We start from the raw sequence: 27,525 nt of genomic DNA on the forward strand, positions 1-27,525 counted from the left end.
GTGTAGAGACGGTTAGATGTGATGTGGTGGTGAACAGTAGTGTTTTGTATTCTGAGTCAGGTAAATAAATGGTGGTTGGGTGTGGGTGGTGGTAGGATGAAGAACAGTGGCACATTTTCTCTAGCAGCTTCTCTCTCACTCTAGGGCCATAGATTCCTCTCTCCCACATGGGGAGAACATTTGCAGCAGGGAGATTGTCTTGCTTTTGTTTCTGATTTAGTCACTCAGTCAGTCACCTGTGACAAAGTAACAAGCACATTTAAGTTATGATAAAGTTTTAGTGCAACCAGTTTTTGACACTGAAAGTGGGAGCTATGCATTCACAGTAAATCAAAGGTTATATGTTATCTTTCGGTCACAAATTATTCAAAATACACATTCTTACAGTTCAAGTTTTACCATCCATAATTATTCAGCAAAGAGTCAATCCATTGTTTGAGACTATAGCCCAACATTTCAGTGTGCATTGTTAGTAAGATGCTTTCTATTTTCCATTAGTGTTGTTTTCTGCTCTGTTCTACTTTGCCTGGTCAAAATGGCCTGTCAAAATTTCTCACGCTCTTAAGAACTCATGCAGATATAATCAAATAAGACTGGAGTTATTAATGACTTTGGGGAGGGAGGAAATTAAGCCTCTCAAGCAGTCTTTTACACCCTACGGCTCTCAGACAGACTCCATTGGCCCTACGGTTAATGCCCTAGGATCTTCCCCTGAGATGAGAGAGAGAAAGAGAGCGGAGGAGTGGAGAGGGTTGATAGTGAGAAAGAGAGAGATTAAGGGATGTGGGGTGTGGAGAGAGAGAAACACAAAGTGGCTGAACTCTGGTGCTCAAACACTCGGCATGCCTTGGAACTGTTGTCAGGAGACAGACTAGGGTCCCCCAGCTACATCATAATTCACACGGCACAAATGACCTGAGGGCCTAGGAGGAAAGGGTGGCCTCAGCACTCAAGGGAGTGATTGAAAAAGCTACTTCCACTTTCCCCAACGCACAAGTGGTTATCTCCACCCTGGAACCACGAAAATACGTTCAGCCTGCTACCATGCAGCGGGTGAATGCAAGCATTTCGCAAGGCTGTGACTCAAAACCTAATGTCTACCTGGCCCACCACTCCACCCTGAATTTGAACAGCCTTTACGACCAGGTCCACCTCTGCAAGGTAGCAATCCTAACTTTTACCAGGACCCTGAAGGACATCACCCTCAACCGTAGCCCCAGCACCTCACACAGGAGCAACAGAGCAACGGACACCCCGCAGAGACCAGCGAGACACCCTCCCAGAACTGCAAGACCCCCTCCTGAAGGACCTGCACCGAGAGACCCACGCCAAGAGGACCTACACCCAGACCACAGCATCACCAGCCACACCCGAACCAGATAAGACCACCTCAACCCTTGCCACATCCTAGGTAAAGCCCCGCCTTATCTCAGTTCACTGGTCACCATAGCAGCACCCACTCGTAGCACGCGCACCAGCAGGTATATCCCACTGGTCACCCCCAAAGCCAATTCCTCCTTTGGTCGTCTTTCCTTCCAGTTCTCTGCTGCCCATCACTGGAACGAATTGCAAAAATCTCTGAAGCTGGAGACTCACATCTACCTCACTAGCTTTAAGCACCAGCTGTCAGAGCAGTTTACAGATCACTGCACCTGTACTTAACCTATCTGTAAACAGCCCATCTATCTACCTACCTCAACCCCATACTGGTATTTATTTATTTATTTAGCTCCTTTGCACCCCAGTATCTCTACCTGCACATTCATCTTCTACTGATCTACCATTCCAGTGTTTAATTGCTATATTGTAATTACTTCGCCACCATGGCCTATTTATTTCCTTAACTTTCCTCATTTGCACTCACTGTATATAGACTTTTTGTTTTCTTTTGTTCTACTGTATTATTGACTGTATGTTTTGTTTTGTCCATGTGTAACTCTGTGTTGTTGTATGTGTCAAATTGCTATGCTTTATCCTGGCCAGGTCGCAGTTGCAAATGAGAACTTGTTCTCAACTAGCCTACTTGGTTAAATAAAGGTTAAATAAAATAAAAATAAAATAAAATAAAATCCTATATAGGCCCCCCCCATATCAGACCTATGCCCCTTCTGCCCACCCCATGCCCCCCCGCCCCTGCGGCAAAAACCTCAACATGACAGCAGACATATACCCAGGCCGTGAGCACAGTAACAGGCCCAACCCCAAGCCCCATCCTGCAACCTAAGAGGTATGTATCAGATGCTCAACATGCTCTGCTCACTCCTACTGTGATGGTCCTGGCCTAAACCACATAAAAACACCATTCACCAAACTACCAGGTGTGAAACAGGGAAGAGACTCAGGGGGAATGCTAATTTGGTATAGAGCAAAACTAACCCCTCTATTAAATTAGTCAAAACAGGAACATTTTACGTAGAATGTATGCACACATGACTGTAAGTCGCTTTGGATAAAAGCGTCTGCTAAATGGCATATATTATTATTATTATTATTATCTGGCTAGAAATTAAGGAAATTATCACAGAGAGAAATGTCATCATGTGTGCTACATATATCCCCCCCCTTTAGAATCCCCATACTTTAACGATGACAACTTCTCCATCCTAGAGGACAATTTACAGGCCCAGGGAAATGTACTAGTCGGTGGCAATCGAAATAACAGAACTGGACAAGAACCTGAATCCCACAGCACACAGGGGGACAAACACCTACCTGGAGGTGACAGCATTCCCTCCACCATATGACCCCAGGACACAATTATGACAACATAAACCAAAAAAAATGGGCTCCAACTCCTGCAGCTCTGTCGGACGGTGGGTATGTACAAAGTCTATGGTAGGCTTCGAGGGAACCCCTTTGATAGGTACACCTATAGCACATTTCTTGGCAGTAGAATGGTAGACTATCAGGTATCAAGGTAAGACCCAAGTGCAGACTGTGTGAAGTAACAATGTTTATTTTAACAGGGGCAGGCAAACGACAGGTCAAGGCAGGCAGGGGTTGATAATCTAGAGTAGGAGCAAAGGTACAGGATGGCAGGCAGTCTCAGGGACAGGTAGAGTGGTCAGGATGGCAGGCAGTCTCAGGGACAGGCAGAGTGGTCAGGATGGCAGGCAGTCTCAGGGACAGGCAGAGTGGTCAGGAGGGCAGATACAGTGTCAGGACAGTCAAGGGTCAAAAACCAGGAGGACGATAAAAAGCTTCTGGACAAAGACATGCGCTGACAGGACAAATGCTGGTAATCTTGACAAACAAGATGAACTGGCACAGACAGAAAACACAGGTATAAATACCCAGATGATAATTGGGGAAGATGGGCAACACCTGGAGGGGGTGGAGACAAGCACAAGGACAGGTGAAACAGATCAGGGCATGGCAAGACTACTTTACCACTGACCTCAACCCAGAGTCTCTTAGAGCATTCACAGTCAGTCCACAGACACCCGTATCAGATCACAGCAAAATCACACTCTACTTGAACAGAGCTATGCTGAATCAGGAGTCTTCAAAGTCAAATGAACTGAATACTATTTAGAAGTGCTATAGATGGAAGGGAAGTAGTGTCGAAATCTACCAAAAAACAATTAAGCAACAAGAAATTCAATCCCTTCTAGACAATTTTCTGGACAAAATGTTTGACTGCAATAGTGAAGGTGTAAGCTTAGCAGTAGAAAATCTATACAGTGTATGTGACCTCTCAGCTTCCCTTTCAAATCAAAAATTTCAAGCAGACGACCTAAGAAAATTAACAACAATGACAATGGTTTGATGAAGAATGCAAAAACCTAAGAAAGAATTGAGAAACCTATCCAACCAAAAACATTGAGACCCAGAAAACCTGAGCCTTCACTATGGTGAATCACTAAAATAATACAGAAATACACTACGGAAAAAGAAGGAACAGCACGTGAGAAATCAGCTCAATTTAATTGAAGAATCTATAGAGTCCAAACGCTTCTGGGAAAATTGGAATTCTAAACAAACAACAACACATAGTTCAGTTGAAGTCGGAAGTTTACATACACTTAGGTTGGCATCATTAAAACTTGTTTTTCAACCACTACACAAATTTATTTTTAACAAACTGTAGTTTTTGCATGTTGGTTAGGACATCTACTTTGTGCATGACATAAGTCATTTTTCCCAACATTTGTTTACAGACAGATTATTTCACTGTATCGCAATTCCAGTAGGTCAGAAGTTTGCATACGCTAAATTGACTTTGCCTTTAAACTGAAAATGATGTCATGGCTTTAGAAGCTTCTGATAGGCTTGCCCGCTTTGAGGACAATACAGTGCCACTGACACGGCCTGCAACGGAAACATGCGGTCTCTCCTTCACTGCAGCCGAGGTGAGTAAGACATTTAAACGTGTTAACCCTCGCAAGGCTGCAGGCCCAGACGGCATCCCCAGCCGCGCCCTCAGAGCATGCGCAGACCAGCTGGCCGGTGTGTTTACGGACATATTCAATCAATCCCTATACCAGTCTGCTGTTCCCACATGCTTCAAGAGGGCCACCATTGTTCCTGTTCCCAAGAAAGCTAAGGTAACTGAGCTAAACGACTACCGCCCCGTAGCACTCACTTCCGTCATCATGAAGTGCTTTGAGAGACTAGTCAAGGACCATATCACCTCCACCCTACCTGACACCCTAGACCCACTCCAATTTGCTTACCGCCCAAATAGGTCCACAGACGATGCAATCTCAACCACACTGCACACTGCCCTAACCCACCTGGACAAGAGGAATACCTATGTGAGAATGCTGTTCATCGACTACAGCTCGGCATTCAACACCATAGTACCCTCCAAGCTCGTCATCAAGCTCGAGACCCTGGGTCTCGACCCCGCCCTGTGCAACTGGGTACTGGACTTCCTGACGGGCCGCCCCCAGGTGGTGAGGGTAGGCAACAACATCTCCTCCCCGCTGATCCTCAACACGGGGCCCCACAAGGGTGCGTTCTGAGCCCTCTCCTGTACTCCCTGTTCACCCACGACTGCGTGGCCACGCACGCCTCCAACTCAATCATCAAGTTTGCGGACGACACAACAGTGGTAGGCTTGATTACCAACAACGACGAGACGGCCTACAGGGAGGAGGTGAGGGCCCTCGGAGTGTGGTGTCAGGAAAATAACCTCACACTCAACGTCAACAAAACTAAGGAGATGATTGTGGACTTCAGGAAACAGCAGAGGGAACACCCCCCTATCCACATCGATGGAACAGTAGTGGAGAGGGTAGCTAGTTTTAAGTTCCTCGGCATACACATCACAGACAAACTGAATTCGTCCACTCACACTGACAGCGTCGTGAAGAAGGCGCAGCAGCGCCTATTCAACCTCAGGAGGCTGAAGAAATTCGGCTTGTCACCAAAAGCACTCACAAACTTCTACAGATGCACAATCGAGAGCATCCTGGCGGGCTGTATCACCGCCTGGTACGGCAACTGCTCCGCCCTCAACCGTAAGGCTCTCCAGAGGGTAGTGAGGACTGCACAACGCATCACCGGGGGCAAACTACCTGCCCTCCAGGACACCTACACCACCCGTTGTTACAGGAAGGCCATAACGATCATCTAGGACATCAACCACCCGAACCACTGCCTGTTCACCCCGCTATCATCCAGAAGGCGAGGTCAGTACAGGTGCATCAAAGCTGGGACCGAGAGACTGAAAAACAGCTTCTATCTCAAGGCCATCAGACTGTTAAACAGCCACCACTAACACTGAGTGGCTGCTGCCAACACACTGTCATTGACACTGACCCAACTCCAGCCATTTTAATAATGGGAATTGATGGGAAATGATGTAAATATATCACTAGCCACTTTAAACAATGCTACCTTATATAATGTTACTTACCCTACATTATTCATCTCATATGCATATGTATATACTGTACTCTACATCATGGACTGCATCCTTATGTAACACATGTATCACTAGCCACTTTAACTATGCCACTTTGTTTACTTTGTCTACACACTCATCTCATATGTATATACTGTACTCGATACCATCTACTGTATGCTGCTCTGTACCATCACTCATTCATATATCCTTATGTACATGTTCCTTATCCCCTTACACTGTGTATAAGACAGTAGTTTTGGAATTGTTAGTTAGATTACTTGTTGGTTATCACTGCATTGTCGGAACTAGAAGCACAAGCATTTAGCTACACTCGCATTAACATCTGCTAACCATGTGTATGTGACAAATAAAATTTGATTTGATTTGATTTGATTTGATTTGATTTGATTTGATTTGATTTGATTTGACATCATTTGAGTCAATTGGAGGTGTACCCGTGAATGTATTTCAAGGCCTACCTTCAAACTCCGTGGCTCTTTGCTTGACATCATGGGAATATCCAAAGAAATCAACCAAGACATCAGAAAACAATTGTAGACCTCCACAAGTCTGGTTCATCCTTGTGAGCAATTTCCAGACACCTGAAGGTACCACATTAATATATACAAACAATAGTATGCAATTATAAACACCATGGGACCACGCAGCTGTCATATACCGCTCAGGAAGTAGATGCGTTCTGCCTCCGAGAGATGAATGTACTTTGGTGCGAAAAGCGCAAATCAATCCCAGAACAATTGCAAACGACCTTGTGAAGATGCTGTAAGAAACAGGGACAAAGGTATGTATAGCCACAGCAAATTGAGTCCTATATCGACACAACCTGAAAGGCTGCCCAGCAAGGAAGAAGCCACTGCTCCAAAACCACCATTAGAAAGCCAGACTACGGTTTGCAACTGCACATGGGAACAAAGAACATACTTTTTGGAGAAATGTCCTCTGATCTGATGAAACATAAAAGGGCATAATGACCATAAAGACCATTGTTATGTTTGGAAGAAAAAGGGGGAGGCTTGCAAACCGAAGAACACCATCCCAACCGGGAAGCACGGGGGTGGCAGCATCATGTTGTGGGGGTGCTTTGCTGCAGGAGGGACTGGTGCACTTCACAAAATAGATGGCATCATGAGGAAAAATTATGTGGATATATTGAAGCAAAATCTCAAGACATCAGTTAACATCAGTTAAAGCGTGATAAACCAAATGGACAATGACCCCAAGCAAACTTCCAAAGTTGTGGCAAAATAATAATAATAATAATAATGGCGTAAGGACAACAAAGTCAAGGTATTGGAGTGGCCATCACAAAGCCCTGACCTCAATCTTATATAACATTGCTCTCCTAGTTATCCCAGCCTCACTAATACAGTCTTTCTGTGGCATGCTACATCATCTGTTAATTAAACAAACAAAAACAATGTATTTAACTTATAACATTTCCAAAATGGAGATGTATGGATAAACTACTTCTCCAATTGTTTTTGCTCTATAACAAGGAACAAACAGCAAAAACTTATACGTGATCAAATGCGAATCTTATAATCAACTATTAAAGACGAGCAGAAACCACTAGATCTTCCAAAATTGCTTCCAACACTCTACTCAGCAAACTGAGTAGCACTCACAGTGCCTTCCGTTTTGTCACTAAAGCACCTTATACCACCCACCACTGCGACTTGTATGCTCTAGTCGGCTGGCCCTCGCTACATATTAGTCGCCAGACCCACTGGCTCCAGGTCATCAACAAGTCCATGCTAGGTAAAGCTCCGCCTTATCTCAGTTCACTGGTCACGATGGCAACACCCATCCGTGGCACGCGCTCCAGCAGGTGTATCTCACTGATCATCCCTAAAGCCAACACCTCATTTGGCCGCCTTTCGTTCCAGTACTCTGCTGCCTGTGACTGGAACGAATTGCAAAAATCGCTGAAGTTGGAGACTTTTATCTCCCTCACCAACTTCAAACATCAGCTATCTGAGCAGCTAACCGATCGCTGCAGCTGTACATATTCTATTGGTAAATAGCCCACCCCTTTTCACCTACCTCATCCCCACACTGTTTTTATTTATTTACTTTTCTGCTCTTTTGCACACCAATATCTCTACCTGTACATGACAATCTGATCATTTATCACTCCAGTGTTAATCTGCAAAATTGTAATTATTCGCCTACCTCCTCATGCCTTTTGCACACATTGTATATAGATTTCCCTTTTTTTCTACTGTGTTATTGACTTGTTAATTGTTTACTCCATGTGTAACTCTGTGTTGTCTGTTTACACTGCTATGCTTTATCTTGGCCAGGTCGCAGTTGCAAATGAGAACTTGTTCTCAACTAGCCTACCTGGTTAAATAAAGGTGAAATAAAAAAATGTAAAAATAAAAAAATTACATTGAATGACCTACAGGACAAAATACAAACCCTCCAACCCAAAAAGGCCTGTGAGGTTGATGGTATTCTAAATGAAATTATACAATATACAGACCAAAAATTCCAATTGGCTATTCTTAAACTCTTTAACATCATCCTCAGCTCTGGCATGTTTCCCAATATTTGGAACCAAGGACTGATCACCCCAATCCACAAAAGTGGAGACAAATTTGACCCCAATAACTACCGTGGGATGAGTCAAAAGCAACTTTGGGAAAATCCCCTGTATTATTGTTAACAGCGGACTCGTACATTTCCTCGGTGAAAACAATGTGCTGAGCAAATGTCAATTTGGATTTTTACCAAATTGACCATACAACAGACCGCGTATTCACCCTGCACACCCTACCATTCAAAAGTTTAAATAGTACCCGCAACACACCAGTCCCAACATTAACAGTGAAGAGGCGACTCTGGGATGCTGTCCTTCTAGGCAGTGTTCCTCTGTCCAGTGTCTGTATTCTTTTGCCCATCTTAATCTTTTATTTTTATTGGCCAGTCTGAGATATGTCTTTTTCTTTCCAACTCTGCCTAGAAGGCCAGAATCCCAGACTTGTGTCATCACTGTTGACATTGAGACTGGTGTTTTGCAGGTATAATTTAATGAAGCTGCCAGTTGAGGACTTGTGAGGCATCTGTTGCTCAAACTAGACACTCTAATGTACATGTCCTCTTGTTCAGTTGTGCACCGGGGCCTCCCACTCCTCTTTCTATTTTGGTTAGAGACAGTTTCGCTGTTCTGTGAAGAGAGTAGTACATAGCGTTGTACCAGATCTTCAGATTCTTGGCAATTTCTTACATGGAATAGCCTTCATTTCTCAGAACAAGAATAGACTGAAGAGTTTCAAGAGAAACGTCTTTGTTTCTGTCCATTTTGAGTAGCCTGTAAACGAACCCACAATTGCTGATGCTCCAGATACTCAACTCGTCTAAAGAAGGCCAGTTTTATTGCTTCATTAATCAGACCAACAGTTTTCAGCTGTGCTAACATAATTGCAAAATTGCCAATTAGCCCATTAAAACGATAAACTTGGATTAGCTAACACAACGTGCCATTGGAACACAGACATGATGGTTGCTGATAATGGGCCTCTGTATGCCTATGTAGATATTCCATTAAAAAACAGCCGTTTCCAGCTACAATATTCATTTACAACATTAACAATGTCTACTCTGTATTTCAGATCAATTTTATGTTATTTTAATTGACAAAAAATGTGATTTTCTTTTCAAAAACAAGGACATTTCTAACTGACCCCAAACTTTTGAATGGTAGTGTATATCAACATATTTGCGAGGGCACTAGAATAGGCTGCTACACCCGGCCTCACCCTACTAGAATCTGAAGTTAAATGTCTACTGTTTGCTGATGATCCGGTTCTTCTGTCCCGAACCAAGGAGTAGCTACAGCAGCACCTAAGCCTTCTGCACAGATTCTGTCAGACCTGGGCCCTGACAGTAAATCTCAGTAAGAAAAAAATAATGGTGTTCCAAAAGTGGTCCAGTTGCCAGGACCATACAAAACAAATTCCATCTAGACGCTGTTACCCTAAAGCACACAAAAAACTATACATACCTCGGCCCAACAATCATTGCCACAGGTAACTTCCACAAAGCTGTGAACAATCTGAGAGACAAGGCAAGAAAGACCTTCTGTGCCATCAAAAGGAACATAACATTTGACATACCAATTAGGATCTGGCAAAAATACTTGAATCAGTTATAGAACCCATTGCCCTTTATAGTTGTGAGATCTGGGGTCCACTCACCAACCAAGATTTTACAAAATGGGATAAACACCTAATTCAGACTCTGCATGCAGAATTCTGCAAAAATATCCCGTGTACAACGTAAAGCAACAAAGAATGCATGCAGAGCCGAATTTGGCCGATACCCGCTAATTATCAAAATCCAGAATTCTAGCAATTCCCAAACCTTCCATGACAAAGCCATCACCTACCGAACAATGAACCTTGGAGATTAGCCTCCTAGGTGGCAGGTAAGCCTAGTGGCTAGAGCGTTGGACTAGTAACCGAAAGGTTGCAAGATCAAATCCCTGCGCTGACAAGGTAAAAAAATCTGTCTTTCTAACCCTGAATAAAGCAGTTAACACTGTTCCTAGGCTGACATTGAAAATAATAATTTGTTCTTAACTGACCTGCCTAGTTAAATAAAGGTTTAAAAAAAGCAAGATGGTCCTGGGACTCTGATCACAAACAGACCCCAAGGTGCTCCAGGACAACAACACAATTAGAAAACTAAAAGACAAATACTTGACATGTTGGAAAGAATTTGCAAAAAAACAGAGAAAACTAGAATGCTATTTGGCCCTAAACAGGGAGTACACAGTGGAGGAATGACTGACCCAAAATTAAGGAAATGTACAGACTCAGTGAGCATAGCCTTTCTATTGAGAAAGGCTGCCAAAGGAAGACCTGGTTCTCAAGAGAAGACAGACACGAGCACACTTCCCACAAAATGAGGTGGAAACTGAGCTGCACTTCCTAACATCCTGTCAAATGTATGACCATATTAGAGACACATTTTTCCCTCCGATTACACAGACATACAAAGAATTCAAAAACAAATCCAATTTTGATAAACTCCCATATCTGTTGGGTGAAATACCACAGTGTGCCATCACAACAGTACGATTTTGGATCTGCTCTCACAAGAAAAGGGCAACCAGTGAAGAACAAACACCTTTGTAAATACAACCTTTATTTATTTTCTCCTTTGTACTTGAACTATTTTCACATCATTACAGACATAATATGACATTTGAAATGAATTGATTATTTTGGAACTTTTGTGAATGTAACGTGTACTTTAGTTTATTTCACTTTTGTTTCTGTATTTCACTTGCTTTGGCAATGTAAACAAATGCTTCCCATGCCAATAAAGCGCCTTAAAAATGTAAATTGAATTGAGAGAGAGGGACAAGAGAAGACAATAGTGAAAGATGGTGATATGCGGTGTGAGCCACAAAGTAAGAGTGAATGAAGAGAATGAACATGTATACCAACAGAAAGCTCCTCCATGTCATACACCACAATAGTATGACAGCATGCCACTTCTCATTGTGAATGTTCAGACCACATTTTGTGCCCAACAGCAGCAGTAGTTGAGACATACAAGCCCCCTGTCCTCTCAGAGCTGCCTATCTATCATCAGGTTAATTACAGGGGGACTTATGATAATTCTCAGAGTAGCTAATACCCTAATGATCACCGCTGCTCCGAAGGTTCGGATAAAGATGCATGTTAATTAATATTCCTTCAGTATTCCAACACATTTGCCTTTCCATGCCACAGTGATATAATTATAGAGTATGATGAGGGGAAATGGGGCTACAGGGAGAGAAAGGAGAGAGATTCATAGAAAGAGGGGGGGGGGGGGGGGGTTGATAGAGAGACAGCGAGGGGGGGGGGTTAAAGAGGCAAAATCAGAGAAAGATAGGAAGAGAAATACAGTCAGTCTTTCCTCCATTATAATAGTGGGGTATGACTGTTGTAGAAAACCCTCAGTCCACTATACAAAGTGTGACCTTTAACTCTCAAAGTGTGACTATCTAATTCTCCCTTACTTCTGAGTGAAACAGTGCCTATAGGAGTCTAGGTTCATAAACTCAGTATCCTTTCTATACCCAGGCACTCTGGACTTTTGTTCCTAATGAGAACGGTACAAGTTGGCACTCTTTTTCATAGTCCTTAGAGTCGGATATGAACAATTGTCCTCCACCCTTTGTTGGTATGCTTTTTTCTGCTGTGTTCTCCAGGAGATGCAGTTCAAATCAAATCAAATTTATTTATATAGCCCTTCGTACATCAGCTGATATCTCAAAGTGCTGTACAGAAACCCAGCCTAAAACCCCAAACAGCAAGCAATGCAGGTGTAGAAGCACGGTGGCTAAGAAAAACTCCCTAGAAAGGCCAAAACCTAGGGAGAAACCTAGAGAGGAACCAGGCTATGTGGGGTGGCCAGTCCTCTTCTGGCTGTGCCGGGTGGAGATTATAACAGAACATGGCTAAGATGTTCAAATGTTCATAAATGACCAGCATGGTCGAATAATAAGGCAGAACAGTTGAAACTGGAGCAGCAGCACGGCCAGGTGGACTGGGGACAGCAAGGAGTCATCATGTCAGGTAGTCCTGGGGCATGGTCCTAGGGCTCAGGTCCTCCGAGAGAGAGAAAGAAAGAAAGAAGGAGAGAATTAGAGAACGCACACTTAGATTCACACAGGACACCGAATAGGACAGGAGAAGTACTCCAGATATAACAAACGGACCCTAGCCCCCCGACATATAAACTACTGCAGCATAAATACTGGAGGCTGAGACAGGAGGGGTCAGGAGACACTGTGGCCCCATCCGAGGACACCCCCGGACAGGGCCAAACAGGAAGGATATAACTCGGTTTCCCCTCCCCAGTTGTATGTATGCTGTGTGTCTCTTCTCCCTGCTATTGTATTGTTCTCCATCCATTGGACAGTCAGTATTATGTGACTTGAACTGTGTAAGAATATTCACAAAGTTGCTTATTTATGTGTATTTTATCATGGTTGTCTTTGTTCTTCTGAAACTGACATGAGGGGGTGTCACAACTCATTATAATCCTGGTGCCATACAGCTTTACAAAGCAACTGCAGCAGCGCTGTGTATCACAGCCATCCGGGACCAGAGAGGGACTGTGTTTCAAAGATACTGGAGTAATTTTCAACTTCATAGAGAACATTCACCATGAGAGTACAATGGTGTGATGATTTAACATTTGGGTGCTTCTTTTTTAAAACTTTGAACAATACCAGTACACAAATTAAAACATATAATTATTCGCTGCCTTCTATTTAAAAACAAAGTTACACTGACATTATTCTATTGTATTGGATTACATTACAAATCAATCAATACATTACAAATACAATTCAGATTTGTAAAGATATTCAAATACTTTTTTATTCTGGTGACTTTGGACAAAGTAATTCTGTTCAATCCTTTCTCCTTTTGCTCTGTGATGTTTTCTCTCCAGCCACTGACAAACAGAGCTCTGACCTCAGTTGCTAAGGGCTTAAACAAAGCTGTTCTCTCCCTGAGGGTGACACAAGGCAAATCAACTGATCCTTGATTACACACATCCTTGATTACACACATCCTTGATTACACACAGGCTTTGTGATAATCCCAATCAACAGCTCAATCGATCACATTTGTATGGGAAACAGTTCAAGTGAAAATAAAAGAGGGAAAGAGCCAGATAATGTTAAGGGAACCATTGACCTTACAATACTCTATAATTTGGATGATGCCTAATATGAATCAGAACAGATGTTCTATGAACAGGTGCTTCTAAGGGATGGTGGCATCACTGCACTTTTACTTGCTAGCATGATAACAGGAAACTTCCCAAGAGCAAGTGGGACAGATTAAGAAGGGGGAGGGGAAACAACTACAAACCATCAGGGCAAAGCTATTGCCTTTTTAAGATAGGGAAAGTGGGGGGGGGGGGTATATGGGCCACGGAGACCCATGAGGCGGCACATAATTGGCCCAGTGTTGTCCGGGTTATGGGAGTGTTTGGCCGGCTGGGATTTCCTTGTCTCGACATGCTCTAGCGACTCCTTGTGGTTGTGCCAGGCGCCTGCAAGCTGACTTTGATCGCCAGTTGGACGGTGTTTCCTCTGACACATTCGTGTGGCTGGCTTCCGGGTTAAACAAGCAGTGTGTCAAGAAGCAGTGCAGCTTGGCAGGGTCGTGTTTCGGAGGGCGCATGGCTCTCGACCTTCACCTCTCCCGAGTCCGTAGGGGAGTTGCAGCGATGAGACAAGACTTTACCTACCAATTGGACCACAAAAAAGGGGTGAAAGTTTAAAAAATGAAATATGTCTGGGCCTGTCAAGGACAAGGTAGAGGAAGAGGAGACTGTGGCTGAAAGATCACACTTTGTATGCTGTGGGGAACATAAATCCTGATGAGCCTTCATAGCAGACTTGATCACACACCTTTTTTGTGGTTGCAATAGTGCTGTTCCAATCTCTTTAAGGGATGAGCTCCCAAGGGTGCGTGCCTGTGTGTGCATTGGTGCGTGTGCTTAGAGATCAACACACATTTTTGCTAGTACGTTATATGCAGTATGCATCATGCATGTATTCTCAGTCTGCTTCAACATAATTCCCTCACTACCAGACTCCCACACTTCTCAAGACCCTTCACATTCCACCTCCATCCCTGCCTGTTGTCAACCCAGGGTCTGGAGTGGCTTTAGTACGCTGTCGAGCTAATGGCTGAACGGCCCACAAGCATTAAGACATTCATCTACACACATTGCAGGCTAACTAGCTCCCTAAGTCTCACTGCAATTTAGTCAAGTCTCCAAATAACCCACTTACCCTCACTGCAATGCGCTCCTGGCCTCTCAATATCTGATTTCTCCATGCCCTGTGAATTGCCCACTCACTGCCGTAGCACTCTGTTGGCTCTGTGTTTACACAACTACGTCACTCCTCTTAACAGCTGTTGCTTTAGCGCCAAACAGGAATGTTACTCCAAAATATTTTCTAGCCATCTTCTCCGAGGCTTGGTTTTAGAGGTCTGGAATGGCGGTCTGTTCCCTAGTAATCATAGGTTGGATCCCTTGATTTCATGCAGCCTGATAGTACTGGAAAGCTGACAACAAAAGGGTGATACTGTGGCTTCACTAAGACTTCTGCTAGACTGTGAAATTTCCATCTGCCATATTGCGTCCATTTAACCAGTGTTTCAGCTCCGTGTTTGTGAGTTATCTAGGCCCAAGAGAAATAGGTTTTTGGAATGTGTTTTAGTTATTTAGTGCTTAAAGAAGGATGCATTGTGGGCCTCCCGGGTGGCGCAGTGGTCTAGGGCACTGCATCGCAGTCCGTGGGGCGACGCACAATTGGCCTAGCGTTGTCTAGGTTAGGGAGGGTTTGGCCAGCAGGGATGGTCCTTCTGTAGCTCAGTTGGTAGAGCATGGCGCTTGTAACGCCAGGGTAGTGGGTTCGATCCCCGGGACCACCCATACGTAGAATGTATGCACACATGACTGTAAGTCGCTTTGGATAAAAGCGTCTGCTAAATGGCATATATTATTATTATATTATTATATATCCTTGTCTCATCGGGCACTAGCGACTCCTGTGGCAGGCCGGGCGCAGTGCACAGTGTTTCCTCTGACACGTTAACCAGGTCGCCAGGTGCACAGTGTTTCCTCTGACACATTGGTGCTGCTGGCTCCTGGGTTGGATGCGCGCTGTGTTAAGAAGCAGTGCGGCTTGGTTGGGTTGTGTATCGGAGGACGCAGGTCTTTCAACCTTTGTCTCTCCCGAGCCTGTACGGGAGTTGTAGCGATGAGACAAGATAGTAACTACTAACAATTGGATACCACGAAATTGGATGAGAAAAGGTGGTAAAATAAAAGAAATAAAAAAGAAGGATGCACAGTCTCCTTCCTTATTAGTTGGTACAAGGTCTGCAGACAGTTTCAGCCTGTGAAGAAAACTGATCTAACTGGGACTAAAAAGAGCCTGACCATCTAATGAGAGAATCTCTCCTGTGGTCTGGCAGTGTTTGATCACACAGAAAACAGTGGGCTTAACTGTTGCTCCTTGGAAGTATGTGGGTGGGTGTGTGTGTGTGTTATCTTGCCTACCCTTAAGTGTCTGTTTGTCAATTAATTGGTGTTTGTGTGTGTTCTGATTAGAAGAGGAGGAGTCAGTGTTACAGTGACACAGACATCCAAGTAGACAGGTCAGGATCAGAACAAACAGGCAAAGCAACAAACAGATGAACATGCACAGACATGGTCAGCCAAATGAATCCATTCATCAGTGATGGAAGTCATTCTAATAGCCTTTCTGCGGTGGGTTCTTATGGGATAGCCTGGGCCGGTTTAAGTTCTTTCTCTCCTCATCTCTCTCAAAAGTGCACTCATGTTGTCCAAGTAGACACCTGGTTAATGATGATATCTCATTATATTGTGAACATGACCTGGTATCCATGTTTCTTCCTGACTATTCTGATCACTCCTTTCTTCTCCATGTTCTCCCTCTCCAGCTCTCACCAATGTGAAGTTATGGGCCATCGACCGACAATGCTTTCAGACTATTATGATGAGGACGGGCCTGATCAAACACACCGAATACATGGACTTTTTAAAAAGGTGAGGAACAGAAATACTATAAATTCCCTGTATATAGCTACATTCTTATGCATTTTATTTTATTCCTGTTTTGTTAGTTACTATTTAATATTATTTTAAAACTCTGCATCATTGGGAAAGGTTTGTAAGCAAGCATTTCAATGTAAAGTATACACCAGTTGTATTCAGTGCATGTGATGAAAAACATTGGATTTGATTACATTATAACATTTATTTATCAATATACCAGACTCATACGACCTAGGGTTGGCGATATTGAAGTGATTTAACATTGAAGTCACATGTCCCCATTCATATCCAGTTACATAATGATAGTCAACCGGTGCAATTGTCAAACGCACGCTTGTTTGCAATTTCGACCTGTTAGAGCCGGTGACCTTCTGTTTTCAAACCCTAGTGCCAGGTTTGTTAATTGACCTGTCTGTCTTGAGTCTCTTGCGCTGAGGTAGGAGGGGTGGCAGTATCTGAGGTGTGTCCTTATAAAAACATATACCAAAGTGACAATTTCAGGCAGCACTGGTGGGGATATTTAAGACCAACCAAAAGCTGGTGTTAGCAGTAACTTGGTTGGTTATGGTATGGATTCTGACAGTGGAAGTGCAGCCTGTCCAGCCATGACAACCACATGCACATGTGTTACGCACGCCTCTGTGAAGTGGGAACGCAACACCCTGCTACAACTCAACTCTCTGTGAAGTGAAAGGTGTGGACTGTAGGTGCGAGTAAGGATGACAAAAAGAAGAATTTACCCCTTACTAGGAATTTATTCCTTCACACGGTAATATGGGGAAAAGGGGCTGGACGGAACCAAAGCAAAGAAAGTACATTTCAAAGCCCCCCTCTCCTATCTTACCTGCCTACCCACTACTTATCTAACTTAGCACCACCTTGTGCGCTAACCAAAATACAGGGGGTGGTCCACCCAGGTCTTACCTAGTGTGCCTAGACAGTGAATATACTACTCTTGCCTAAGCACTCCCTAGGTGCCTTCCCCCATGGGAACAAATGAAACAGAAATGAAACAAATGAAACATAACACAAACAATTTCAATAATCAAAACAGTGCGTCCTATTGACACATAACAGACATAAGAAATAACCAATCAGCTCCCTCAGCAACAACTAACATAGTACACACCAAATCGCTTTCTGAGAAACAACCAACACTATATAACCCTCAGCTCTCTGAAAAACGACCAACACCACTCTCAGCAATTGAATTCCCTATATCGCAATCAATCTCTCCAGCAATGATCTTCCAGCAATGATCTCTCATCTGAACAGAACACAGGCTTTTATATAGCTTCAGAAGGAATGGGTAATTGGAGACAGCTGCATCTTGATGATGGGGCGGGGTCAGCTCTCCAATTAGCCATGGAGTCGACCAATCAGCTGCTTGAGGGATTTCAGGAAGCCATTTACTGAAATACACACATGCAAATACACCAACTACAACACAGAAACTGGGGAATGTAACAACATGGAACAAGATTCATTTTCTTTTTTGTTCCCATAAACCTTGTATTTAGAAACATAAAAACAAGTATTTGTTCACATTTTGTTTAATTTGATTAAAAACCAAGCAAAGCTTCCCCTCCTCTCAATGAAGGCTGTTTTTTGGTCATGACCAATGCATTCGACAGTTAGTCAAACCTTTCATAAAGGGTTTGACTCGTGAGACCTCTTAATTAATCAAAAACCCAAAGAATGTAAATTAATCTAAACCAAGCCTTAATTCACACAATATATTTTTTTAGCAACAATATGTCCGACACAGCCCAGGACTCCTAGCCCTACCACCAGTGCTAAGATTTTCCATTGCATTTGGTTTGTTAAAATAGAGCCCAATGTCTCCTTCAAGTTTGTTACGCATCTGGAAGTACCCACTCTACCGGAAAAATTATTATCCCTTCTTCCTGCTCTCTTTCTTCTCTCTATCTGACGTTGGCATTAGCATAGGGTTTGGCAGAGGAGACGGGCTGAAGACAGGGAAGCTTATTATCATATTAAAGGCAGAATTTTGTTGCACGGACATACAGCGTGGGATAAAATATGTCCTCATCAAAAGATGGAGGGAGAGGAGCGTGTCATATGCATCAAGCAGGATATATGAGGTGCATTGGAAATGTATTGCTTTCTCTGTCTGTTCTGCTGTCTGTCCCTCTGATTGTCCCCCTGTTCTGTCTTTCACAATCTTTCCCTCTTTTTGCCAAGCAGCAGCTACTCTTCCTGGGGTCCAGAAAGCAGTTATATACAATTAAAAACATTACATTACATTTCACAACAGATTTCCCATTAAGTGTGTGCACTCAGGCCATTCCTCTACCACTTATCTACAACAACAAAAATATATGTGTACGTGTGTGTATATTGTGTATGTTATCATGTGTGTGTAGGCGTGTGTCTGTGTGTGTACCTCTTCATAGTCCCTACTGTTCCATAAGGTCTATTTTTATCAGTTTTTTAAATCTGATTTTACTGCTTGCATGAGTGAGTTGATGTGGAATATTGTTCCATGTAGTCATGGCTCTATGTTGTACTGTGCCCTCATAGTCTTTTCTGGACCTTTAAAACATTTCTGGTAGCATGTCTTGTGGGGTATGCATGGGTGTCTGAGCTGTGTGCTAGTAGTTTAAACAGACAGCTCTGTGCATTCAACATGTCAATACTTCTCACAAATACAAGTCCTTCTCTCCTATACTTTGAGCCTGGAGAGATTGACATGCATATTATTAATGTTAGCTCTCTGTGTACATTTAAGGGTCAGCCGTGCTGCCCGGTTCTGGGACAATTTTCCTAAGTCCCTGTTTGTGGCACCTGACCTCATGACTGGACAGTAGTCCAGGTACGACAAAACTAGGGCCTGTAGGACCTGCCTTGTTGATAGCATTGTTAAGAAGGAAGAACAGCACTTTATTATGGACAGGCCTCTCCCCATTAGTTTACAATCCAGAATTACTCCAACAGTTTAGTCTCCTCAACCTGCTCATTTTCCAAACTTTTCATTACAAGATTGAGATTTAGGGTTTGGTCAATGATTTGTCCCAAATACAATGCTTTTAGTTTTTGAAATATTTAGATCTAACTTATTTCTTGCCACCAATTATGAAACTGACTGCAGCTCTTTGTTAAGTGTTGCAGTGATTTCACTTGCTGTGGTAGATGACGTGTATAGAGTTGAGACATCAGCAAACATAGACGCACAGGCTTTACTCGGAGCCGGTGGTAGGTCATTAGTAAAGTTTGAAAAAAGTAAGGGGCCTAGAAAGCCACCCTGGGGAATGCCTGACTCTACCTGGATTATGTTGGAGAGGCTTCAATTAAATAACACCCTCTGTGTTCTGTTAGACAGGTAACTCTCGATCCACAACATAGCAGGGGATGTAAAGCCATAACACATACATTTTTCCAGTAGCAGATTATGATTGATAATGTCAAAAGTTGCATTGAAGTCAAGCAAAACAGCTCCCATAATATTTTCATTATCAATTTCTCTCAGCCAATCATCAGTCATTTGTGTAAGTGCGTACATGTTGAATGCCCTTCCCTTTAATTCTGCTGAAAATCTGTTGTTAATTTGTTTAAATAGCATTGTGTCTGGTCAAACAATTATTTTGAAACAAGTTTACTATGGGCTGGTAACAGGCTGATTTGGTTGGCTGTTTGAACGAGAAAATGATTTTTTCCCCCTCTTCCACACTTACTTTACAGAATTCAAAATTACAATTATTGTCTTTCAGAATTTGGTCAGTTATGCATGGGTGTGTAGGTTCAGAATTTGTTGTTGGCATGTCATGCCTAAATTTTCTCATTTTGCCAATGAAAAAAATATAAGTGGTTGTCAATATCAGTGGGTTTTGTGATGAATGATGGAGCCAAGTTGACCATTTTTGCCACAATGTCAGGTGCTCCAAAGCTTTACTATCATTCTATATATGATTTATCTTTGTTTCATAGTATAGTTTCTTCTTCTTGATCAGTTTAGTCACATGATTTCTCAATTTACAGTACATTTGCCGATGGGACTTATTTTCCATTCCTTTTGTCCCATCCCTGTCGCCCATAAAATGTCAAAATTCCTTATCAATCCACTGGGATTTAACCGTTTTTACAGTCATTTTCTTAATGTGTGCATGTATATTAGTAACTGGAATAAAGACTTTCATAAATGTGTCAAGTGCAGTGACTGGTTTCTCCTCATTACATACCACAGACCAGCAAATATGATTTACATCTTCAAAATAGGAAACACTACAAAATTACTCATATGACCTCTTATACACTATATTCCAGCCAGCTGTTGGAACTTTGGTTTTCCTAGATATGGCTACTATATTATGATCACTACATTCAATGGATTTGGATCCTACTTTAGAGTAGATTTCTGCAGCTTTAGTAAAGATGTGATCAATACATGGATTGTTTCATTGTAAATACCCTGTTTGGTTGACTGATAACCTGAACCAGGTTGCAGGCACTGGTTAGATTTTGAAGCTTTTTCTTGAGTGGGCAGCTTGATGAAACTAAATCAATATTAAGGTCACCCAGAAAATACAGTATACCTCTCTGTTGATATCACATACATTATCAAGCATTTCACTCATATTATCCAGATACTGACTGTTAGCACTTGGTGGTCTACAGCAGCTTCCCTCAAGAATGGGCTTTAGGTGAGGCAGGTGAACTTGTAGCCATATTACTTCAACAGCATTCAACATGAGGTCCTCTCTAAGCTTTACAGGAATATGACTCTGAACATAAACTGCAACAACTCCACCATTGGCATTCCTATCTCTTCTGAAGATGGTCAAACCATGTATTGCTACCACTGTATCATCAAAGGTATTATCTTAGTGAGTTTCAGAGATAAATGTCAGTATATGAATATAATCTGTTCCTGGCAAGTTCTCGATTTCAAGAACCTTGTTTCTTAGGCTACATAGTATGTTCATCTGGGCAATTTTTGAGCACTTTCCTGGAATTTTTGATAGTTTGTATTGCTTTGTAGTGTGTACGGCCCAGTACATCACTGGGGCCAAGCTTCCTGCCACCTATATAAGGCGGTGTCAGAGGAAAGCCCGTAAAATTGTCAGTCTCCAGTCACCCAAATCATAGACTGTTTTCTCTGCTACTGCACGGCAAGCGGTACCGGAGTGCATAAGACTGCTGACAAATTGATCAAATGGCCACCTGACTATTACATTGACCCCCCCCCCCCCCCATTTGTTTTGTACACTGCTGCTACACACTGTTTATTATCTATGCATAGTCACTTCACCCCTACCTACATGTACAAATGACCTCTAACCTGTGCCTCCGCACACTGACTCTGTACCGGTACCCCATGTATATAGCCTTGTTATTGTTGTGTTATTGTGTTTCTTTTTATTATTTTTTACTTTAGTTTATTGGGTAAATATTTTCTTAACTTTTCTTGAACTGCACTGTTGGATAAGGGCTTGTAAGTAAGCATTTCACTGTAAGGTGTGCACTTGTTGTATTCAGCTCATGTGACAAATAAAGTTTGATTTGATTAGAATTTACTGGGAGGCTTATGAGAGGTAGACATGACAGTGATATTTATGTTTGAGCTGATTCAGTGCAGGGTGAGTTGGCCCCAAACTGACTTCCTACTAGGGCATACCGCCTCAGTGCTAACAGTATAGGTTCTTAGGCACATGATTACAGCGTAGGATTCAGACAGAGGCATTTAGCGGAGTTAAATTGGCGCTTGTAACGCCAGGGTAGTGGGTTCGATCCCCGGGACCACCCATACGTAGAATGTATGCACGCATGACTGTAAGTCGCTTTGGATAAAAGCGTCTGCTAAATGGCATATATTTTATATATATATAAATTAGGTTACTTAAATTATGACTGCCAATGCCCCTGGGACAATGTACATTTGCAGCAGCAACTCAGCGACACAATGGTAAGAATTATCTGAGCAGGGCTTAGGTCAATGATAAGTCATTGTCTCAACGCAGCCTTGAAATGCACGGACAGGGTCCAGGAGCCAAGATGTTCTAGTTTGTTAGCAAGGGGGTGTAATTCAGGTCCTGGAGTGACGGCTGCTTTTCATCCAGGGTTTTTGCCAATTAGAATTGAAGTCAGTCAATTCAGGAAGTGATTTGAATTTTAAATTCAAAAATATATATTTTTTAAAATATTTAGCTTCTCCTTTTCAGTTTATGGAGAAATTGTTGAAAATAGGTGGCATTTCAGTTTACTTCCTGAATTGACCCCAACCCTTTTTTTTATCATTGCCATTCAATTAGAGATTGATAACACCTGGCTAACCCATTTTCCAGCAAATCAATTACCTGAATTGATCAATTAAGGGCCAAGGGGAATGAAAATCAGCGAGACTGTGGCACTCGACTTCAGATTTCAGGTTCACAGTCCCATTTTAGAAGACTGGAGTCTAAGCCACGTGCATGCAAACCCTCACACACACACAGAGACACTTGTAAACACCATCCTATTCCACTTTAACAGTTTTGAACCTAACAACATGATGATCAAATTTACCATTTTATTACAACCCAATTAAGTCGTTGGATGCATAACTTTCCATAACAGAGGCTTTTTGTTTGCCGGAATTGTTTCACGGCTCGGGGCCTAAAGTCACATATGTTTCCCATTGTAAGGAACTATCTGACAAGCCATTTTCTGGACAGGGTCCATGGAGGAAATTCAGCACCAGGAGTCAGTGCTGGGGCGAGATGGTTCAGATTACTTTAATAAAGCATGGAAAACGAGAGGGAGTTGGAGATGGAGAAACAGAGAGATGATATAGAGAGATAAAAGCCTTTGTTCCAATGCCTGGGTGCTATTTTTCTCTCCCCTCTGATAAACATTGGCCAGTTTTCTTTAGACCATGTCGATAACGAGCAGATGGGATTTAGGATTCAGAGGACTGCAAGGAAACGCACAGAACAAACATCAAGCCTCTTCAACCTCAGAGTGTGTGTGTGTGTGTGTGTGTGTGTGTGTGTGTGTGTGTGTGTGTGTGTGTGTGTGTGTGTGTGTGTGTGTGTGTGTGTGTGTGTGTGTGTGTGTGTGTGTGTGTGTGTGTGTGTGTGTGTGTGTGTGTGTGTGTGTGTGTGTGTGTGCACATACAGAAAACCACACATAGTAAATGTGTAGTGTATTTATATAGGTTCATTTCTGGATTATATTTTCACCAACGTTAAGAAAAATGAGCGAGCGTAATAACAGAAACTCTATTCAGGCTAAGCTGCCGATATTACATGACCGTATACTGAGTGTACAAAATATTAGCAACACCTTCCTAATATTGAGTTGCACCCACCTTTGCCCTCAGAACAGCCTCATTTCATCAGGGCATGGATTCTACAAGGTGTCGAAAGTGTTCCACAGGGATGCTGGCCCTTGTTGACTCCAATTCTTCCCACAGTTTTGTCAAGTTGGCTGGATGTCCTTTGGGTGGTAGACCATTCTAGATACACACTGGAAACTGTTGAGCGTGAAAAACCCAGCTCTGTTGCAATTCATGACACTCAAACCCGGTGCGCCTAGCACCTACTACCATAGCCCATTCAAAGGCATTTAAGTATTTTGTCTTGCCTATTCACCCAATGAATGGCACACATACTGTACACATTCTGTGTCTCAAGGCTTAAAAATCCTTATTTAATCTGTCTCCTGCCCTTCATCTACACTGATTGAATGGGTTTAACTGGTGACATCAGTATGGGATCATAGCTTTCGACTGGATTAACCTGGTCAGTCTATGTCATGTTTTGTATACTCAGTGTATATGTCTAATAGCATCTGTTGCATTGTGGATCCCTATTCTTCCTTGACATCCTGACTCTTTTCTTCCTGCAGTGTTCCAACGTTCCATGAACTTCCGGAGGAGATACTAAGCAAGCTGGCTGATGTCCTTGAGGAGGTAGGTCCTCCTTTGAAAGCCATTTATGTACACAAATGTGTTCGCCAAGGATACACATTTCTATGGAAACAAAAGAGCATTGCGTGAATGGATAATGGATGCCTACGGGTTGAGGATGTTCTTGGTGTTGATGAACTTGTATGTGATGTGACAACACATACAATTGAAATATAATTGAAATTCTTGAAGGACTAATTGAAATTCTTGGAGGAATCTCACCAGTCAAAGATGGTCAGATCACCACTTTTGCCCAGAGGAATGTATATATTGTACCTGTTCTCTGGTTTACCTTTTTTGTTTCGGTCTCCTCTATGAATTATTTCAGACTTCTGGTGGTTTTGTAAAAGGTTATATGATTTCTATTGACATTGCAATAGCAATGATTTTTTTTAGCACTACACTACTGAGCTCCATTTAAACTATTTGTTATCCTTTTTCCTTTGATATGTTCTCCAGTTGAAACTGCTTTTTACATTTAGTTTGTCCTGCAGGCTTTTAGAAGCCTGTAGCATTTGCATTCCTCTGTGTGTGTGTGTGTGTGTGTGTGTGTGTGTGTGTGTGTGTGTGTGTGTGTGTGTGTGTGTGTGTGTGTGTGTGTGTGTGTGTGCGTGTGCGTGTGCGTGTGCGCGTGCGTGCGTGCGTGCGTGTGTGTGTGTGTGTGTGTGTGTGTGTGTGTGTGTGTGTGTGTGTGTGTGTGTGTGTGTGTGTAATGACCAGGAAGTGGTCCCAATGTTGGCCATAAAGTGTTCACTTCACAAGGACAGAAAAATCTATCAATTATGCTAAACTATGAAAATCTATACACGCTCTACAACTTAAGGTTTTTCCTATTCCGTTTTAGTTTCTTTCAACAATTATTTACCTCTCTTTCAAGATATTGAATACATGACACACAATCATTAAAGTTCATTTTAAAGCTACAATATTGTTTGTGCATGTTATTCAATGTGTGTATAAGGCTTGCCATTTCGTAGAAAATGAGAACCTTTGTGACTACAGTGGTGAAATGAATCAATGCATATAAAAAAATAACAGACCATCTGACTAATGCTTGGGACATACACTGACTGCCAAACACAAACCAAAATAACATGTTGACATTATGTTTCTGAGAGCCCCTCTGTGTCATTCAATACTATGTTGTATTCACCAAAGTACTGTTTATTCTAATGTCAATCAGGTGCTGTCGTATTGATTTGTCTGAGATAGACTGAGACATACAGTGCATTCGGAAAGTATTCAGACCTCTTCCCTTTTTACACATTTTGTGGAAATACCCCATAATGACAAAGTGAAAACAGGTTTTTATAGATGTTTGCAAATGTATAAAATAAAAAAAATAGAAATACCTTATTTACTTAAGTATTCAGACCCTTTGCTATGAAACTTGAAATTGAGCTCAGGTGCATCCTTGAGATGTTTTTACAACTTGATTGGACATGATTTGTAAAGGCATACACCTGTCTATGTGAGGTCTCACAGTTGACAGTGCATGTTAGAGCAAGAATCTAGCCATGAGGTCAAAGGAATTGTCCGTAGAGCTCCGAGACAGGATTTTGTCAAGGCACAGATCTGGAGAAGGGTACTACAAAATGTCTGCAGCATTGAAGGTCCCCAAGAACATTGTGACCTCCATCATTCTTGTATGGAAGAAGTTTGGCACCACCAAAGTATTCCTAGGGCTGGCCGCCTGGACAAACTGAGCAATCAAGGGAGAAGGGCCTTGGTCAGGGAGGTGATGGTCACTCTGACAGAGTTCCAGTTCCTCTGTGGAGATGGGAGAACCTTCCAGAAGGACAATCAACTCTACAGCACTCCACCAATCAGGTCTTTATGGTAGAGTGGCCAGACACTCCTCATTAAAAGGCACATGACAGCCCACTTGGAGTTTGCCAAAATACACCTAAATACTCTGACCTTGAGAAACAAGATTCTCTTGTCTGATGAAACCAAGATTGAACTCTTTGGCCTGAATGCCAAGTGTCCCGGAGAAAACCTGGCACCATCCCTACGGTGAAGCATGGTAGTGGCAGCATCATGCTGTGGGGATGTTTTTCAACGGCAGGGACTGGTAGACTCGTCAGGATCGAGGGAAAGATGAATGGAGCAAAGCACTGAGAGATCCTTGATGAAAACCTGCTCCAGAGCGCTCAGGACCTCAGACTGGGACGAAGGTTCACCTTCCAACAGGACAACAACCCTAAGTACACAGCCAAGACAATGCAGGAGTGGGTTTGGGACAAGTCTCTGAATATCCTTGAATTGCCCAGCAAGAGCCCGGGACTTGAATCCGATCAAACATCTCTGGAGAGAGCTGAAAATAGCTGTGCAGTGACGCTCCCCATCCAACCTGAAAGAGCTTGAGAGGATCTGTGGAGAAGAATGGGAGAAACTCAACAAATACAGGGTATGCCAAGCTTGTAATGTCATACACAAGATGTCACGTGTGCTCCCTCTCTGGCTTCTATTTCACTAGGCTGCTTGTTATGGCGCACACCTGTCTCCATCGTTACGCACACATGTGCTTTGTCAGACTCATCAAGAGTCCATCACTTCCTTGATTACCTGCCCTATATATAAATGTGATATTTCAGTTTGGGATTTATTTATACATTTGCTAACATTTCTAAAAACCTGTTTTGGCTTTTCATTATGGGATAGTGTGTCTAGATGGATGAGGAAAAAAACGCACACATCTAAACCCTGTTGCTAACAGGTACGTGTATATTGGGGCAGATCGCTAGAACACCACCCAGGATTTGACTGCTATACTGAAAAACAAGAAGACAATGTAACCTCTATGTTTTGAGATTGGATGACCATAATATACAAAGGTCAGCATCTGTTTCCATGGGCAGTGTGTTTAGTTGGTCTGGTGTGGCACATTGGTCACAGTGTATTGATTGGCTGAGCCCTCTACGGGTTAAATGTCACAGCTTTGTCTTACAAAGGCCAGATACTCACTCTCACATACCACATTCAACCATCCTTGCCTGGTTAAATGGCAGTGTGTTACACATAATCCTGTCTTTACAGGTTAACACACCTACCTGTGTGTATGAGGTTCAAGGAGATGCTTTCAAATCAAGAGAAAACACAGGAAATGAGAGTGTGAAGAATATGGAGCGTG

General features: G+C 42.6%; 1 protein-coding gene across 2 annotated transcripts in view; it reads left to right on the plus strand.

Annotated features, from left to right (window-relative positions):
• The window catches only part of LOC124041256 (cGMP-dependent protein kinase 1-like), a 143,576-nt gene that overhangs the window by 82,811 nt on the left and 33,240 nt on the right, over window positions 1–27,525 (plus strand). For both annotated transcript variants that reach the window (XM_046358632.1, XM_046358630.1), the window contains exons 4-5: window positions 16,372–16,477; window positions 24,332–24,395. In XM_046358632.1, the coding sequence (XP_046214588.1) occupies window positions 16,372–16,477; window positions 24,332–24,395 (170 nt within the window). The remainder of the gene's footprint in view (window positions 1–16,371; window positions 16,478–24,331; window positions 24,396–27,525) is intronic.

Source organism: Oncorhynchus gorbuscha, linkage group LG08, assembly GCF_021184085.1.
Source record: "Oncorhynchus gorbuscha isolate QuinsamMale2020 ecotype Even-year linkage group LG08, OgorEven_v1.0, whole genome shotgun sequence".
Taxonomy (NCBI): domain Eukaryota; kingdom Metazoa; phylum Chordata; class Actinopteri; order Salmoniformes; family Salmonidae; genus Oncorhynchus; species Oncorhynchus gorbuscha.